The following is a 16,991-nucleotide window of genomic DNA, read 5'->3' as shown; positions in this document are numbered from 1 at the left end:
TAATATGATTGCATATGATCATTAACCGAATTAAGTATGATAACATGATAACAAAAGATAAGTTTCTTTTTTATTTGAATTCAAATTTAAATACTATATCTATAAATTCAAAATTTTCTTTTTTTGGGTAATTAATCGCTTTTATATTAATAACCGATAAAACTGTACATAATCATAGCATCGCTTACACAGCTAGCTATCTCATTACAACTCTATCACCTATGTAACTTGAATTCTATACACTCAAACAAAAATATAACTCTATACTACTCTCTGAATGCCAGTAGTAGCTCTAATGTTGCGTATGTATGCTACTTCACGTGCAATAACATTCCAATCTCGAGCCCCTTTTTTCAAAGATCCTCATATTTATCTCAATCTGTATGGCATGTGATATTTCTGCATATACCATTCGGAATATCCTTATATATATGTATTTGATTAACATAGTCAAATATAAAATAAAATTAGCATATACTATTAATATTTATTAGTTTGCCACTTGAAATAACCACAATACCAAGTATATATGGTAACTTTATTATGATATATTATAGATATATATATGAGAGTGAATCTAATGGTTCTATTTAGCTGTTTGAAAACAAAAGTAAACTACACTATTCACCACAATTTTGGAAGGTACTCATTGGTCTGCTTTATAATAGTACAATACTCTCTCCATTTCAATTTATATCAATCTATTTTCTTTTTAGTTCGTACTAAAAAGAATAATCTCTTTCCCTATTTTGAAGCAATTTATCTTTATGCAATGATTTATAACCACACAAAATATATATGCTTCATTTTACACCACAAGTTTAAAAGTCTTATCTCTTTTCTTAAATTCCGTACTCAGTCAAATGAGTTCACAGTATCTTTTATAGGTATGATTGATACATATGGGGCTTGCCAACTTTTGTCCGTTTTACTCTTTATCTAACTGTAGTCAATGAGGAGTAATAATCTATGTTCCCGATAACATTTGGCGCGATAATGACAAATGAAGCAAAAACATCGAAAATTCTTTGTAATAACCTTTTTCTCTTTTAGAATCACTAGTTTCTATATACATGCTATTTAGTCAATTATTTATAGGAACTAATAATAAATTATATTTATCAACAAAATTGTATAAAAGCAAAAGGATTAATTGACATTCCTTATATCTTGAAGCTCAAGCCAAATCTATCGATGGTCTGGCGTTTCTCCATAAGTGATTCATCGCAAATTATCTTTCGTCGAAATAACATCTTTATTATTAGTGGCGGACTCAAAATTTTACATAAACGGGTTCAGAAAAAAATAACGATACGTGTTAATATAAGCAGTGTTGGGTATGACAAACATACAACGTTTGAATTTGATCACTTTTTTTTCTTCTTAAAACAATCTCAAAACAAAGTCATTGTAAAGTCCCGTGCACTATAGTTTTAACAAAATAAAAAATACTTTTAAAAAGATACCAAAAAAAAATTATTTTTCTATTTTAGCAATTTATCTATTTAATTTAACAAATTTTAAAAAGAAGATTCATTTATATGATCTACAATTAGCTTCCTTTTTGCTACCTATTTCTGAATTTCTGATTGCTATCAATTTACCTTTAAAACTATCCAATTAGTTGGGCAACTTTCATAAACGTTGCAAGCTTATCCTTTCATTTAAGACGGTCAAAAAAAGGTTGTTTCTCATACCATCCCAGAAGAGCCATAGCGTAAAGGGTGCTCTGGCAACATTGATTATTTAATTTTAATAACCAGGCTTTTATTCAAATTGTTTCTGGGTATTGGTAAAGCTTCCAGGAAAAAAATGAAACAATTCTTTGTTCCTAGAACTATGATAATCTGTTATGTTATTATTTGTTTCAGTTGTTTGTTCTGTTTTTGCTTCTCATCAGATGTTCCTATATTAGAAACTGATGCTGACAGAGTTCTCCTTGTTTCTTCTCTTCATGATGTCTTATCAAATTGAAGCTTTGCTGAGATGAGAGGTATGCGACATCTTTGAAGTCTACGCAAATGTTTCATTACCTCATCTTTAAAAGCTTTTTGATTGTTGGTTAATGCAATGCGGCTGCACTTTTCTTGATAAGTTAATAGAATGAATATTTTGTCCTTTTCTAAACCGCAATATTACTTGACAGTTATCAATGGTATGGCAGAAGTCGATGTTCCAGGTCATGCAGAATCATGGTATGTGCTTTAGAGAATTGGTGTTTCCCTCGTACCATTTTAGGTCTATTGAGCTTCTATTTAGCAAACTATGGATCATATCTTTGAGATTTTGAATTGCTGCTGGTTTGCCTTAATTGCTCTTTAACTCTTGTCTGACTAAATCTCCTTCAGGTTTTAAACTAAGTCGGCCAGTATGGTTTTTCTTGGTATTGCATTAAGATATCAGTGCTTAGGAAAAAAGCACAAAAACATTGAGAGATTTATTATTGAGGTGACAAGTGGAAGAGCTTTTCCTGTGTATTGAGATATTTATTTTCAGATCTGTCATATTTGTTCCAATTTATGTTCAGGCAATTGTGACTTGTAGCCTGATGGAGATCTCTTTTGGTTGTTTTCTTTACATATTTAAAGATGTTTGTTTTACTGTTGCAGCTGTTGGGAGATATCCTGCTTGGCCACTCGAATTCTGCAGTAATGACGCGTTGTGTTAGTTCAAGAGACAACTTAAGGATCCTTATGAATCTTCTCAGGGTATTAAGCTATATTTGGTCGTATCATTCTTATTTCAGCCCTATCTTCCTGTTATTCTACTCTCTTCTTTAATCTTGTATTCTCTTGAAGTTTCTGTTGCTGTATTTTATTTAATTATGTTCTCTTCCGATGTTGTGGGTGGTGGGGGCTTTATAATATTGATCATGAAACCCTTGCTGCAATAGTGCAATTCAAGTTCATTGTTAGACAAGACTAGAGTTAATGGGTGCCAATTGGGCAGGTAATTTGGACAGGTCAACATTGAGCTAATACAGTACAAGAATGGTATACAGTGACATTCCACGCATACTAGGGGTCAACTTTGGGTTGGTCCACTATTGATAACTAGCCTACAAGTGCCTTGTAATTTTTGAATAAATTACAACTGCACTGCAATTCTAACAAGTTATGTTCGGCTATATGAAACCCTTATATTTCAAAAGAAAAAACCAAAAAAAATTTACTAAATAAAAAAAACACCATTATAACTTAAAAGCCTATCAATCTTTGGATAATGGTGGTGTAAATGTCCAGTTGCGAGCGCCTTGACTAATCCACCGGTCTCCTGTTACCTCCAACAAAGGTTTCGTGATAACTTTGCCCGCCAATATTTAGACAGATGAGAAGAATCACCAAATTTTTTGTTGTTACTGAGATTTGAGCCCTAGTCTCCCATGGTATTCAAGCTTTATTGCCCTCTCAACTAGAAAGCCTATCGTAGAATATGGGAAACTGTAAAAGACTAATTAGTTAAGAAAGCAACATTCTGAACAAGTAAATCTTGTGTTAAAGTTTGGCAGTTGATATTCTGCTTCACCGCACCAGTTCATGTTTTTGTGTGTGATAAGTCCATCTCAACCCAATGGACAAATTGTGAACTTGTGAAATGAGTAAAATTAGATGCACCACTCTTTGCTTAGCACAACTAGACTTGAAGTTGATTTTATCACTCACTCACTCACGTGAACAGTATCAAATTGCCACAATGAATTGTTCGAGTCAACGTGTGGTTCTGGGCCGGGCCCGGGCCTTCGTGGGCCAAACGGGCCGGGCTTCGCGGGCCTGGGCTTCGTGGCCTGGGCTCTGGCGGTCCCAGATCTGGCGGTCCCGGGCTTCGTGGGCTCACTGGGTGGAACCGGCCTGTAACGGGCCTAAGCCCATGTGGTCCTGGGCTAAACGGGCCGGGCTCATGGGCTTCGCGGGCCTAGCGGGGTTTTTTTTTTTTTGTAAGGCAATTTATTGTAGTATCATGGCTATATTAAAAATATATATGTAGTATATATGTAGAAATCTAATTATTAAAGTGCTTGACGAAAAAGAAAAATAACAAAACAATAGTAAAACACTAAATTGTCATGCATAATAAATTAATAACAAAGTACAACATGAAGCATATTAATATATATATATATATATAGTATACTAGTATAGAATGTTATGTATATATATTTCATTGTATATTGTCTTGTAGTATATATTGTATGTTATGTATATATATATCCCCTTATATATTTTCTTGTAGTATATATTGTATGATATGTATATATATTCTCTTATATATTTTCTTGTAGTATATATATTGTATCTTATGTATATATATTATAACTTATTACTTATATATTTTGTTGTAGTATATATTGTATGTTATGTATATATATTCTCTTGTATATTGTCTTGTAGTATATATTGTATGTTATGTATATATATATCCTCTTATATATTTTCTTGTAGTATATATTGTATGTTATGTGTATATATATTCTCTTGTATATTGTCTTGTAGTATATATATTGTATCTTATGTATATATATTGTATCTTATGTATATATATTATAACTTATTACTTATATATTTTCTTGTAGTATATATTGTATCTTATGTATATATATTCTCTTATATATTTTCTTGTAGTATATATATTGTATCTTATGTATATATTGTAGCTTATAAATATATTTTCTTGTAGTATATATATTGTATATTATGTATATATTGTAGCATAATATATTTTCTTGTAGTATATTATATTGTATCTTATGTATATATATTCTCTTATATATTTTCTTGTAGTATATATATTGTATCTTATGTATATATATTCTCTTATATATTTTCTTGTAGTATATATTGTATCTTATGTATATATATTCTCTTATATATTTTCTTGTAGTATATATATTGTATCTTATGTATATATATTCTCTTATATATTTTCTTGTAGTATATATATTGTATCTTATGTATATATATTCTCTTATATATTTTCTTGTAGTATATATTGTATCTTATGTATATATATTCTCTTATATATTTTCTTGTAGTATATATATTGTATCTTATGTATATATATTCTCTTATATATTTTTCCAAGTAAAGACAAAGAAATATTGCAAAAAGATATTCAAGGGTATGTCTTATAATTTTTTATTACCAAAAATGGCAAATCTTTCTTAGTTTTCCTTCCCCCAATGGAATGAGCACAACAAGGTACTAATACCACCATTAAAAGGAAAAAAAATAAGGAAGATGTGCCAAAATACAAGTTACATATTAGTCTATGTATTATCTCTAACAAATCTCATAAATCCTTCAAGGTTCGGAGGAGGTTGCATTGGTGGTGGTGGAAAAGAAGCTTGTTCATCACCACTTCCGGGCGAAGCCGAATCCTCCGCAAGTTCCGCTATCATTTCTTCATAAGCTTCATCTATCGCCGATTGTGATTCTGCAATTCCAAAGTTTCTTCTTTCCGAGCGGATCCAATCTTTAAACAGTACTGATTTTTCCAAGCTATCCCTCATAGAGCGGATCCAATCTCTAAACAGTATTGATTTTTCCAAGCTATCCCTCATAGACGCTCTATGATCACCTATTTGCAGTCTTGCTTGACTGAAAGCGCTCTCTGATGCAACAGTTGAAGCTTGAATTGATAAAATATCCCGAGCCATCCTTGCAAGAACCGGAAAATGTTTTTCCCTTGCCTTCCACCATTCCAAAAGATCAAAAGAGCCGTTTGAATTCTCCTTTTCAAGTCCCTGAGACAAATAAACTTGAAGCTCATTTAGATGTGAAGTTTCATCATAATTATCACCTTGAGAACCCCTGAACTCTGTCCAAGATTTAAGAGCTTTTAAGCCCGCAGCTCTTTTAGACGATTGTGAGCTAGACGAAGTAGGGGTTGAAATATTTGGCCTAGCATGCTCTAAGGCAAGTTGATAAGCATTATAAACTGTTTGAGCATTAATTTTAATTGAGGCTTTTGCATCTGCAAGTGTAGCAAATTCCTCATTTGAAAGGTCTAAAGCCTTATAAATATTTGAGTACCAAAAATGAGGACCTCCTAATTTCATTGTAGGATTTAACATTGCAACAACACCATAAATAAGAGGGATAGGGAAAAAATATTTTTTAAACTTTTCTTTCATTGCATTTATAGCAAGTTGATAAATTTTCCCACCCTCCGAAAATTCAACAAACAAATCACATAGTGCTGCAATATAAACTAAACAGTTTGAAATAGTAGGATAATATTGCCTAGAAAATGCATTTATAGCAATTTGAAAATGTTCTAAAAAATCTAAAAGAATTTTAACATTCGTTCAATCTTGAGTAGTAAGTATTTCATCATCATCGTCACCACCTACCCGAGCATTAAACGTTGCATTAATTGGGTTTCTATATTCATATGCAACTACTAAACTTTCGTACATACAATTCCATCTAGTCGGGCAAGGTTTAGGAACCTTTCTTTCTCTAAGGCCATATTCATCATATTTTTTAAAATACTCTCTAAGTCTACTTCTACGGTTTGAATAAAAAAGTCAATTAAGAGTCATTCTAACCTTTTCAATTTCTATATTTAAAATTCGCATACCATCACCGACAATTAAATGATAAATATGACAAATACATCTAACATGGAAAATATTAGTAAATGCAGGATTTAGTGTTGTTGTAAGCATGCCTATAGCACTAGTGTTACTAGAAGCATTATCCATAGAAATTGCCATTATTTTATCGCTAAAGCAAAAATATCTACAAATATCTGCAACAGTGTTAGCTATAAACTTACATGTGTGACGTGAATTAATTATTCTATACGCAATTATGCGTTTTTGCATTGTCCATTCCTCATCTATCCAATGACTTGTAACAGTTAGATAATCACAATCATTACCACTTCTACCAATATCAGTAGTAATAGAAATCCGATTAGGTATATGAGTAAATAAATACCGCAAATATTGTTCATATTCATGTTTGAATTTATAAATATCACTCTTAACTGTTGCGTGAGGCCAACCTTTATAAGTAGGATTAAAAACTCTTCTAATATAATGAACCCAATTAGGATTAGAAGCAAAAGTATAAGGTAAGCACATAATAGTAATCATCTTTGCTAATTCTTCACGATCTCTATTTGGATCGTAATATAAAATACCTCCGGTGACAGTGTTAATTCCTGGTTGAACTAGATTTGAACCTGTACTAGGGTTAACCGCAGAATCTACACTTGTCCCTTCTAGCTGCGCTTTCATTTGAAAAAATCTAGCCTTATCTCTAGGGTGTGTTTTTATGTGCCTAGTCAAACTACCTGTGCCGCTACGATCTCCAGTATATTTATGCGCCATTAATTTCCCACAAGTTTTACACTTAGCCTTATTTTGTTCTCTTACTTGAGTAAAAAAATTCCAAACTAATGATGTTTCTAGGCGTTTAGCAGGTTCTCTATTAAAAGTAGGAGTTTCTACAGGTGGGTCGGCCGGTGCATCAGTTGGGTTATTAAGAGGACTAGTAGGTGTATCATCTAAATCCGGTGCTTGGGTTTCATCATCATCCTCATTTTCCTCATTATTTTCTAAGATAGTTTCATTAGGATAAAGAGCATTCATAATTTCATCATCTAATCTTTCACCTGGTGCAACATTATGGCAAAATTCACTATCGGTAAATTGAAAACAAGGGTGATCACTATCAAGAATTACGGAAGGAGGGGGACGTCTAGGTTGGCGACTACTTTCAATTTGCTTATCTTTTCTAGGTCGGGGAGCCGGGGGAAGGGTAGTTGGTTGGCCACTACTTTCACCGGTTTTATCTTTTCCTTTACCAAACATTTTTTTCAAAGAAAATGTCATATTAATTATAATTATGCAAACTAAACCACATAAAAATATATTCTTAAAACGTAAGAGTTGAAACGAGTTTACCGGATTGTCGAACAACTTCTTGAAAATTGAAAATCGTTGAACACTTGAAAACTTCAATTCAATAACTTCACAATTTTTTACGAAATTTCAACAATAAATTAAGTAATTGTAGTAGAGAGATTGAGAGATATTGATGAATTGGTGAATAAAAATGAAAGAATGAGGGGGTATTTATAGTTGAGAAATGAGGAAAAATGTAATTATATAAAGTTTGGGGTTAAAATAAAGTTTGGGGGTCAAATGGCCATTTTCTAAACTACCAAACGGTCAAAAAAAGCCCCAAACGGCTACTTTTTAAATATGGCCGTTGGGCTGTTTTTTAAAAAAGAAAAAAAAAAAATTTATAGCTGTTAGGCCCGGACCAGGCCCGCCAGCCGGTCCCGGGCTCGTGGGCTTACCAAGGAAGACCAGCCCGCCTCGGGCTTTAAGAGACCGCTAGGACCGGCCCACCAGGACCGGCCCACTAGGCCCGTGAGGCCCGTTAAGACCGCGGGCCCGGTCGGTCCGGTTCGGGACCGGCCCACAGTGCAGCATTAGGGCAGAGTGGTATGTTATACGAGGATAGAGAAAGTCGTGCGGCTCCTTTCCCCATCACTTTAGCTGATGACCTTATTAAATTATCTTCTTAAATTGCTGTCAAGTTTTGTTGATTGCTTGATTACTACTTTTGCAGGAGTCAAGCAAGAGTATCCAGATAGAAGCATTCCATGTTTTCAAGGTATTCTCTATTGATTTAATATTTTTACCATGTCTGCTGATTGTTTCATTAGCAGCGGCTTTTTCTCTGACTTTCAAGTTCTGCAGTTATTTGCTGCAAACCAGAACAAGCCTCCAGATATTGTTAGCATCCTTGTCGCTAGCAGAAGCAAGCTCCTGCGCCTCTTTGCTGATTTTAAGACTGACAAAGATACGTACACAGTAGATATCGATTAAGAATAGGTACATGCACAATAAATATGAATACAGAGCTGTATCTTGTGAAAGAATGCCTCATAATTTTCCTAACTTTATCTGCAGAGGATAAGCAGTTTGAGGCTGAGAAAACGCAGGTTGTCAAAGAAATTGCAGCTCTTGAAACCAAGGAACTCTCTTGAACTCAGACTAGGTAGTTCCTCAACTATCAGGTGATGTTGTTGTATGTGTAAATGAAAGAGGGTGTTTTCTCACTGGACGATATTTTACTGAATTATTAGTCTTAATTCTTGAAATAACTATTTAAATGTCGCCTTATTTTTCGTGGTTGTTTGTCACTTGTCCTTGTTCCTGATCGCCATGATCTATCCAAGAACTTATCAGAGTCTGCTGCTCCTCTTTGAAGGATATGGAGAATATAAGCGTCTGTTCTGATTCCTGAACTTCTTGGTCTATCCCTACACATATGCGCGTATTAGCTATTCTAGATTTAATACTGCCAGTCAAATATTGCATAAGTTATAGAGAGTTTAATATCGCCAACCAAACATTGATTTGAGTTAGCTATGCTGATATTTTTTTCCTTAAGCAGCCACCTGAGTACTTTAGTACTATGTATGCATAATTATTGGCAGATCATTTTCATTTATGCGACCAACCAAACGATTTACGATGCATGGTTTTGATGATAAAAAGGTAAAAAATAAAGTGTTATATTTTGTGTATAAAAAAAGTAGTTAACTTAACATATAGAGGGAGAATGCGTCTATTTGCAGATTACACACATAGTTTTGTAAGTAGCATGAAAGCGAGAAAGTTTGCTTAATGAAACTTGGGTTTTGTAATTTTTCCGAAGGCATAACGAGACTGAGGTAGGTGTCAACCACCTTTCCTTCTCTACCTTTTTCTTAAAAAATTTAAGCTACTTAGACTGATGTTGGCGATTTCAGAGGGAGATACCTTACCTGGTGCTACTCATCTTGATCTTTATTAAATAAGGATGCGAGGTCACAGAAACTTTGGAATAAGGAACACAGCCTCTTTGTATTGAAGGGGTAGGGCAGCACCCTATAATATGTTGGATTGGGCTATTTCCTATTGTTTTGCAGGAAATTATACCCAATGACCTTGAAAATGGATGTCCTTGATTTTCTGACCCCCCCCCCCCTCCCTACCTCATGAGTAGGGTGGCAAATAGGCGAGACAGATTGGATATGGGCGAGACGAAATGGGTAATGCAAAAATGGTTAAGTTATCTGATCCAACCCATATTTAATATAAATAAAAAATGGGTTAACTGGCGGATAATATAGAAACTTTTATTGGGAGAAATTCAAAAATAGCCAGATTTACAAGTGGTCATTCAAAAATAACCACAGTTTCAAAAGTAATCGAAATTAGCCACTTTTCATGTAAAGATAAATTTGAACGAAAATATTGTTCAAAATCTAGAAAAATACTCCAGCATAATATACTGGAGTGCCAGTATAATATACCGGTCGAGCATAATATACTGGAAGTTCATACACAGATGCACCAAACTCCAATATATTATGCTGGACCGGTCTATGTTGCAGCAAAATAGCGGCTATTTTTCATTGACTTGGCAAACGCTGACTATTTTTGAATGACCAGTCCGAAAACTAGCTAGACCGTGCTATTTTAACTAGATAATATGAATATCCATATTATCCATGGCTTTTTGATATGATAGTCTTCCAAACTTGAGGAACCCCAACTTTCAGTCTTAGTAAATGTAAAAGTTAAACCCATTGGTTATTCATTTTTAAGGGAATAGTATGGATCTTATCTATATTTGATCCATTTTAAAAAAAATTATTATCCAACTTATTTTCTAATGAATAATATGGATAGATAATTGTTTTCTGAATCAATTAAACCTTTAAAATCAAAAGTCAACAGGGTTGCCTATGGGACAAGCGAGGGGTAACACTTACTAAATTTGAAGTTGCGTGAATGGAGCTTGCAGAGTCAAAAAATCAAGAGTGGGCACCAAAGTGTCTTATTAGTGCAAATCACTCGTAATAGGAAAAGACCTATTAGAAGCTGCAATGAACGTTAGAGGATTCATGGCTTTTCCAGTAGATAGTCACTCTTTTTTAAGCGAATTAGAAGGGTGACTCCAGCAATTTATTAAAATAGAAAAAGATGAGTTTTAGAGAGATGTCTATGGACACAACCATGGAAGATGGGGAATCCTATATTTCTAATACGGATGCTATCATCAACGGCACTTCTGCTTGATCTCAGGTCCCAACATCCCTGCTTTAATTTGTCTTAGACGAGTGCAGATTTCGACAGCTGGTGCTGGTGGTGGTGATGATGATATGATGATTGTATCAGCAGGTGCATCTTCCATGTTATTGAATACTACATGTAGCTGATCTCTTATATATAGGAGTAATAAATATAGTTAAATATGGGAGTAATTACTTCAATTACATTTCCTTATATATAGGAGTAATAAATATAGTTAAATATGCAAGAAAAAAAAGGTGCATTCATTCCGTTAATAGTTCGATTCAAAATAATACACCACATTTTCCATTGTTGAACAACAAATTTTGAGTATCTTTTACAGCATTTCGGTAAAGTTTAAGAAAAGATACTCATTTCGAGATTTCCAAGAGAAAGGATTACGCCAAAACAACAAAAGACAAACACAGACAAAATGGACGAATCAAACTTAGAATTTCAGGTGAAAAAGAAAAAGCCAGTTAAAGTACAGAAGGATAAAAGAAAAACCCAATTGATAACTAATTTACATGATTTCCTGAGATCCTAAAGAAAAGGTTATGTTTCAAGTTCACATAGCGGAACATCTAGTGGAACTCATTAGAATAACACTCCACACTCACCATAACATCTAAATATTTCAATATATCAAGGATTTTCCCAATTTGGAGGGAGAAGATCACACAACAATAGCTGATAAAAAAGATTATTTTAGATTGGCCAAAACTATAAGCAGTAATTTTATTGACGATTAACATTTCTTTTCTTATAAAAAAAAACAAAGAAGTGGTTAGCATAACTTTTAGAAGCGAAAAAAGAAAACTGTTTTAGTTGACTCAATAGTAATTTTTAAACTAGCTCAAATTCTCCGACGCCTAATTGATATAATATTTCTTCAATTATAAAATTCAGCCACCATTAGTATTTGTTTGGGTAAAGAGAAAACATATATAAATAGCCTCCAGTCTTTAATCCTGGAGAAGTCAAACGCTAAACTCTTTGATTGATGGCCTACGTACTAGTTTATGAAATTTACAAATGCATAAAAAGTGTTGAATGCCAAAGCTTTGGAGCTTAGAAAATAAGGTCAAGATAAGCAAATTTCTATATATAAAAATTAGATCATACATACAATCATTATATTAAACCACATTTCCTCTCTAGCAGAAAATTTAAATAACATATAGTATTATTATTTTCGTAATTAACTTACTTTCACAATATCACCAACTCAATATGTGGAGGTACTTCACCTTGAAGCTGCAGCTTAGCGAAATTTCTTAAAATTTCATCTGGTGCCACCCTGTGACGATGAACATACTGAGTAGAAGGATCAACGATGATTTTCTCAAGCACCATAGCATTTTCCAGAAAATACCTAACGAGTTCAACTTCACTAGTGCGGCCATAATATCCAGACAATCTGAGCACTTTGAGGTGATGGAGTGGACATCTTACAGCCTTCCTACACTCTCTTTCTGACCTCGAGGGGTCGACCCACAATAACTGCCATCCATATAAGAAAATTAAACCACAGAAAGAAATCAGGAGAATATGAAAATGGAGCTTTTTTTTATAACCAAGAAATCTCCAAGGGCTAGCAAAAGCACCAGGGACTTGGTTTTTATAAACCTATTAGCCCTGTTTGACTGCTCCCAGTACCACATAACATAACTCGTTCTCGAGTTGACAAATTCAACATTTTGCAATCATCATCTATAAGTTGCCCATTATCACTTGAAAAGAAAAGAAAAAAAAGCAAATTCTAAAACAAGCCCAGAAATAAGGTCACGAATTAAGACATAAGTGACTTATCACTTGGTGTTCATGTCAAACTCATAACTATCACCATAATTTTATTAACTCGTTCAAAGAACTAACCTACCACAAGTATAAGCTAGCACAGCCTTGTGGCCAACCTTGCAGGCCCTAGATAAATCACAATTGAGATCTACAGGCTGCAACAAATAAAGAGCTACATGCTGCCTATGATTAGGGCTGTGCATTTGGATCGGATATCCGAAATCCAATCCAATCCGCTCAATTTCGGATTTAGGATATTTGGATCGGATCCGAATTTAGTTTATTAAAATTTTGGATATTCTGATCGGATTCAGAATGGTATAATTTTAACCCGATCCAATCCGAAATCTGAAACTATTAGGGCAAATATAAATACCAACTTTAATTTTAGGGTTAGGTCTATTTCATTTCAGTCTTTTACTCTTCTCTGTGTTACAACTCCGACAGACCGAGAGTCCGAGATTGCTGCTCGCTTCCTCTGTCTCTTCTCTGTGTGGCACTTTGACAAACGATGATACACACTGTTTATTGGTATTTAGAGATATCAACATTTTACTTTGACACCCAGTTCACAATAAGAGGCCTACAATCTTAAGCAGATTTAAACATTATAATCATGGAGAATTAGTTTATGTTGAAGCTCTAGTCACTATCTGACTTTAGTTCCCATCACTACAACAAAGGCTTAGTCCTTAGCTGTTTATCCTTGTTCAGATTTGTCTTTCAATCCAGAAAACTACTGAATCTTTGGCTGGAAAAAGTGGCCATGTGAAGGTGATTTGCAGTTAATCTGTTTACCTAACTAATACCGCAAATGGAAAAAGGCAAAAAAGGATAAAAGAAAAAGTTCTTAATAATACGTATAATCCAATCCGAAAAATTCAAAATATTAATCGATCTGAAGTTTAAAATCCAATCTGATCCAATATTAATTCGGATCAGATTTGGATTGCATGGAATCCGAAATCCGAAATGTGCTAAATCCCATCCGATCTAATCCATGCACAGCCCTACTATGATCACACTTCGGGTTAATATTCTACCAAAAGGGCTTAAGCCAAGGAAGTCATAATGAAAGAATTTTGGAAGCCATTAAACCAGTGATTAATATTCAACCGTCATATTTATGCCAGCACGTGCACATCCAAAGAGCTAACTTACAGATTTTCAAATGTTATCCAATACCTCAAATCAATGATTCCACAGGGAATGAACGAGTGCTACCCCACCTCTTTCCCTTTCCTTTATTTTTCCTAGGCCAATACACAAGAACTGAAAAAATGTCTAACGTGCTGGAAAAGACATAATCGTCGAATTAGATGTCTACTAAGTACTTCATATCAAATTGAAAGATCTATTAAAGGATCCTATCAAATAGGCTGCAGAACGGATAAAAATGATTACTTGGTTCATCCCATACCAGGTCATATGCATTGAAAACTTGAGATGGCATTGGAATCCACTGGGAACTTTCAAAATTGAAATAGGTTTACCAAAGAAATAGCTGGAGTCAGTGAAAGTACCCATGAAGAAAAAAGGGTTCTATTAAATTTTTACTATATTTTTTCTATTTCACCATTTTACTATATAAAAAAAGGGTCAACTTCCCTCTTCAAAGAGACAGCACCTATTAAGTAACACACATTCATGTCCAGATTGTCATAACCTATTTTATTCGAGCTTGACGTGTGATGTAACTCAATTACAGTATACAAGCAAAATCAGCACTAATTTCTTGAACCAGAACTCGAAATGATCAAATCAGACTTGACACTTACCTTCAACTCAAATTCCTTCAACTGTGGAGCAGCCCCTATGACATGTGTGCAACCTAAGACACTCATGTCTTCCTTTGCTAAAACTTCTACGACAAATTTCTTGAGCTTGGCGAGTTGAGGGAACTTGTAATGCTCCAAGTACTCCTGGGAAATATTTAAAACACACCAGTTAGTACAAGCAAAGTAAAGGTATATTGACATTTCAAATTTTTGTAGACTGACCAATCCCCCATAAGCATGTATTTTAAGGACCTCCAGCTGAGAGAGTATGCAGGAACCCCGAGGCATTATGGTATCCAAAATATGCCGGAACGGGTGACCCCCAACGTCTACCTCAATCAGCATTGGAACATTTGAAAGCAATAATTTGTGGGCTGATGAAGTCCTAAGTGTTACGATGTTTGTATCACAAATTTTAAGTGATTTTAAACCAAGGCAGAACCATATCTCCAAGTGTTTCAACTTGAGGGAAGGACCAACAACTTCCAAATTAACCAGAGTTCCCGATCCATGAACTACCATTTCTTCAACAAATGGACAATTGTGCAGAAAGAACTCAAGAACTTCACCTGTCACATGTACTGACTTAAATAACAGTACCTTTACAGACTTAAAATTATGCCAAAGAGGTGGCAACTTGTGGACATTGTTTGACTGAGGCTGACCAGCACAATGATTGAGACCAAGGAGCTGCGCTGGAAACGTATAGCAATAATCTGAAGCTTGAATCCTCTCCCCACCTTCTAACAAGTCTAACTCTAGCCTTTGAACTTGCCTAGAAAAGGCAAACTCAAGCCACTTGTCAATATCATGCTGGGCAAGTTCGTTTAAGTCAAAACGAACACGAAATAGGTCTAATCTTTGAGCTTTACACATTCGCAAAGTACGGTTGACCCATCTCACATACTTCTTCATGTACCTTTTCTGAAGCTTTTCATGCACTGCTACTTCACCCAATTGTTTGGTAGCATCAAAATCAAGCCGAGGAACATATCTCCACAAGGGTAACCACCGCTTGGAGAGGACACTGGTGTCTGCTGCTTCCTTAACGCTAAGGAAAGACAGTATATGTACCAGAATATCATCAGGCAACTGACTAATGCGATCCTTTGCAGTGCAAGCTCGTCTTGAACACTAGAAATATACAAGTTTCATCAAACCAATCAATGAGAAAAGAATAGTAGCACAAATCTTGTAGTAGGATTTACCTTCTTTAGAGCAAAATTATTGGAAAGCTGCGGTCTTTTCGCCATGAGAGTCTCCTGCAGCACAACAATTAACGGAATGAGATAAAAGTTTAAATTTTTCTTTCTTCTTCCAACCACCAGAGTCAATCAGTGCTCTCAAAACAAAAAAAGGAGTCTTGATTACAGAAATTTGGATTACAAGTACAAATAGGTAGGGGAAAAGAGGAGTCTTGATTACTGTGTTTGTGTGTGCGTATTAAATTGTGCAAAGAGTTATTTTTAAAAAGAAAGAGAAAAAGGAGCTCAAGGTCAGAAGACTAATATATAGATTTGAGTAGAAATTAAAACTGAAATACACTTACCTGGGAAGAAAAGGAGCAGAACAAAGACGAATGATCTTTTTCGATTGAAAGAACAAAGATTGCTCTTCGGAAACAAACGAGAAATTTTATTTTGTGTGTCATACAACTGGCTACTTTTTGTCTCACAAATTTGTGGATCCCAATCTTATATTTCTGGGTCCACATAAATCTGGGACCACAAAACTGTGAGGCAAAAAAATTGCCTCATACAATTAGTGTCAGTTGTATGAGACACAAATTAAAATTTTTCGAAACAAATGGAGTGTTCAAAAAATATAAGGGAAAGAGAGAAAACCAGATCTTACATAGACTGAACCAAAAGCAGTGTTCATATAATAGGGGTGGTAAATGGGCGGGTTAGGCTGAATTTGGGCGGGTTAAGATGGTTAGGTCAATAAATGGGTCATTGCCCAACCCAGCCCAAAGTGTATTCGGGCTAAGATGGGCTGGGTCAAGATGGGCTAAAAATGGGTTATAACCCAACCAACTTGACCCATGTTTTAGAACCATGTTCATCTTGCATAAAAAAACCTTTTACCTTAAAATGTGTAAGTCGAAAAAAAATTGGGGGTGGAGGTGGGACGGATGGGTGATGCAGAAAAAAGAAAAAAAACAGAAAATAAAAAATTTAAAATTATTTAAAAAACGTAATTTTTTTTTGAAATACAAAAATAAAAGTAATTTTTTTTAGGGGAGGGGGGTTTTGCGGGGGGAGGGGGTGGTGCAAAAAAACAAAAGAACATAAAATTAAAAATACAAAAAATAAAATAAAATTGAGGCA

At 34.5% G+C, this 16,991-nt stretch overlaps 2 protein-coding genes across 3 annotated transcripts; one reads left to right on the top strand and one right to left on the bottom strand.

Moving 5' to 3' along the window:
* The first annotated feature begins 2,600 nt into the window (after positions 1-2,600).
* Positions 2,601-9,270, top strand: LOC107831273 (putative MO25-like protein At5g47540). Its single transcript, XM_075225639.1, has 4 exons — positions 2,601-2,708; positions 8,586-8,630; positions 8,717-8,851; positions 8,930-9,270. Exons 1-3 carry the CDS (start codon positions 2,652-2,654, stop codon positions 8,843-8,845), a joined length of 231 nt encoding a protein of 76 aa, XP_075081740.1. The 5' UTR covers positions 2,601-2,651; the 3' UTR covers positions 8,846-8,851; positions 8,930-9,270.
* Positions 9,271-12,149: 2,879 nt separating this feature from the next.
* On the bottom strand, positions 12,150-16,327 carry LOC107831272 (FBD-associated F-box protein At5g38590-like). 2 transcript variants are annotated; one of them, XM_016659027.2, is made up of 6 exons: positions 16,211-16,327; positions 15,870-15,923; positions 14,884-15,795; positions 14,662-14,805; positions 12,459-12,586; positions 12,150-12,383 (listed from the first exon to the last, which is right to left on the bottom strand). In XM_016659027.2, the coding sequence occupies exons 1-6, from the start codon at positions 16,310-16,312 to the stop codon at positions 12,296-12,298; spliced, it is 1,428 nt and encodes a 475-aa protein (XP_016514513.2). In that variant the 5' UTR covers positions 16,313-16,327; the 3' UTR covers positions 12,150-12,295. The 2 variants fall into 2 exon arrangements, with proteins under 2 accessions (XP_016514513.2, XP_016514512.2); XM_016659026.2 differs by having other exon boundaries at positions 12,150-12,586.
* Positions 16,328-16,991: the final 664 nt, after the last annotated feature.

Source organism: Nicotiana tabacum, chromosome 11 (genome assembly GCF_000715075.1).
Source record: "Nicotiana tabacum cultivar K326 chromosome 11, ASM71507v2, whole genome shotgun sequence".
In the NCBI taxonomy this organism is placed as follows: domain Eukaryota; kingdom Viridiplantae; phylum Streptophyta; class Magnoliopsida; order Solanales; family Solanaceae; genus Nicotiana; species Nicotiana tabacum.
This window is presented reverse-complemented; position numbering and strand designations above follow the sequence as displayed.

Bases quoted from the DNA above. Each gene is read 5' to 3' on its own strand.
- LOC107831273 (XM_075225639.1), top strand. From the start codon at position 2,652: ATGACGCGTTGTGTTAGTTCAAGAGACAACTTAAGGATCCTTATGAAT. The intron at 2,709-8,585 runs GTATTAAGCTAT...CTACTTTTGCAG, and splicing joins TCCTTATGAATCTTCTCAGG to GAGTCAAGCAAGAGTATCCA. The intron at 8,631-8,716 runs GTATTCTCTATT...CAAGTTCTGCAG, and splicing joins AAGCATTCCATGTTTTCAAG to TTATTTGCTGCAAACCAGAA.
- LOC107831272 (XM_016659026.2), bottom strand. From the start codon at position 16,312: ATGACACACAAAATAAAATTTCTCGTTTGTTTCCGAAGAGCAATCTTT. The intron at 15,796-15,869 runs GTAAATCCTACT...GTATATTTCTAG, and splicing joins ATAATTTTGCTCTAAAGAAG to TGTTCAAGACGAGCTTGCAC. The intron at 12,587-14,661 runs GTAAGTGTCAAG...TATGGATGGCAG, and splicing joins TGAAGGAATTTGAGTTGAAG to TTATTGTGGGTCGACCCCTC.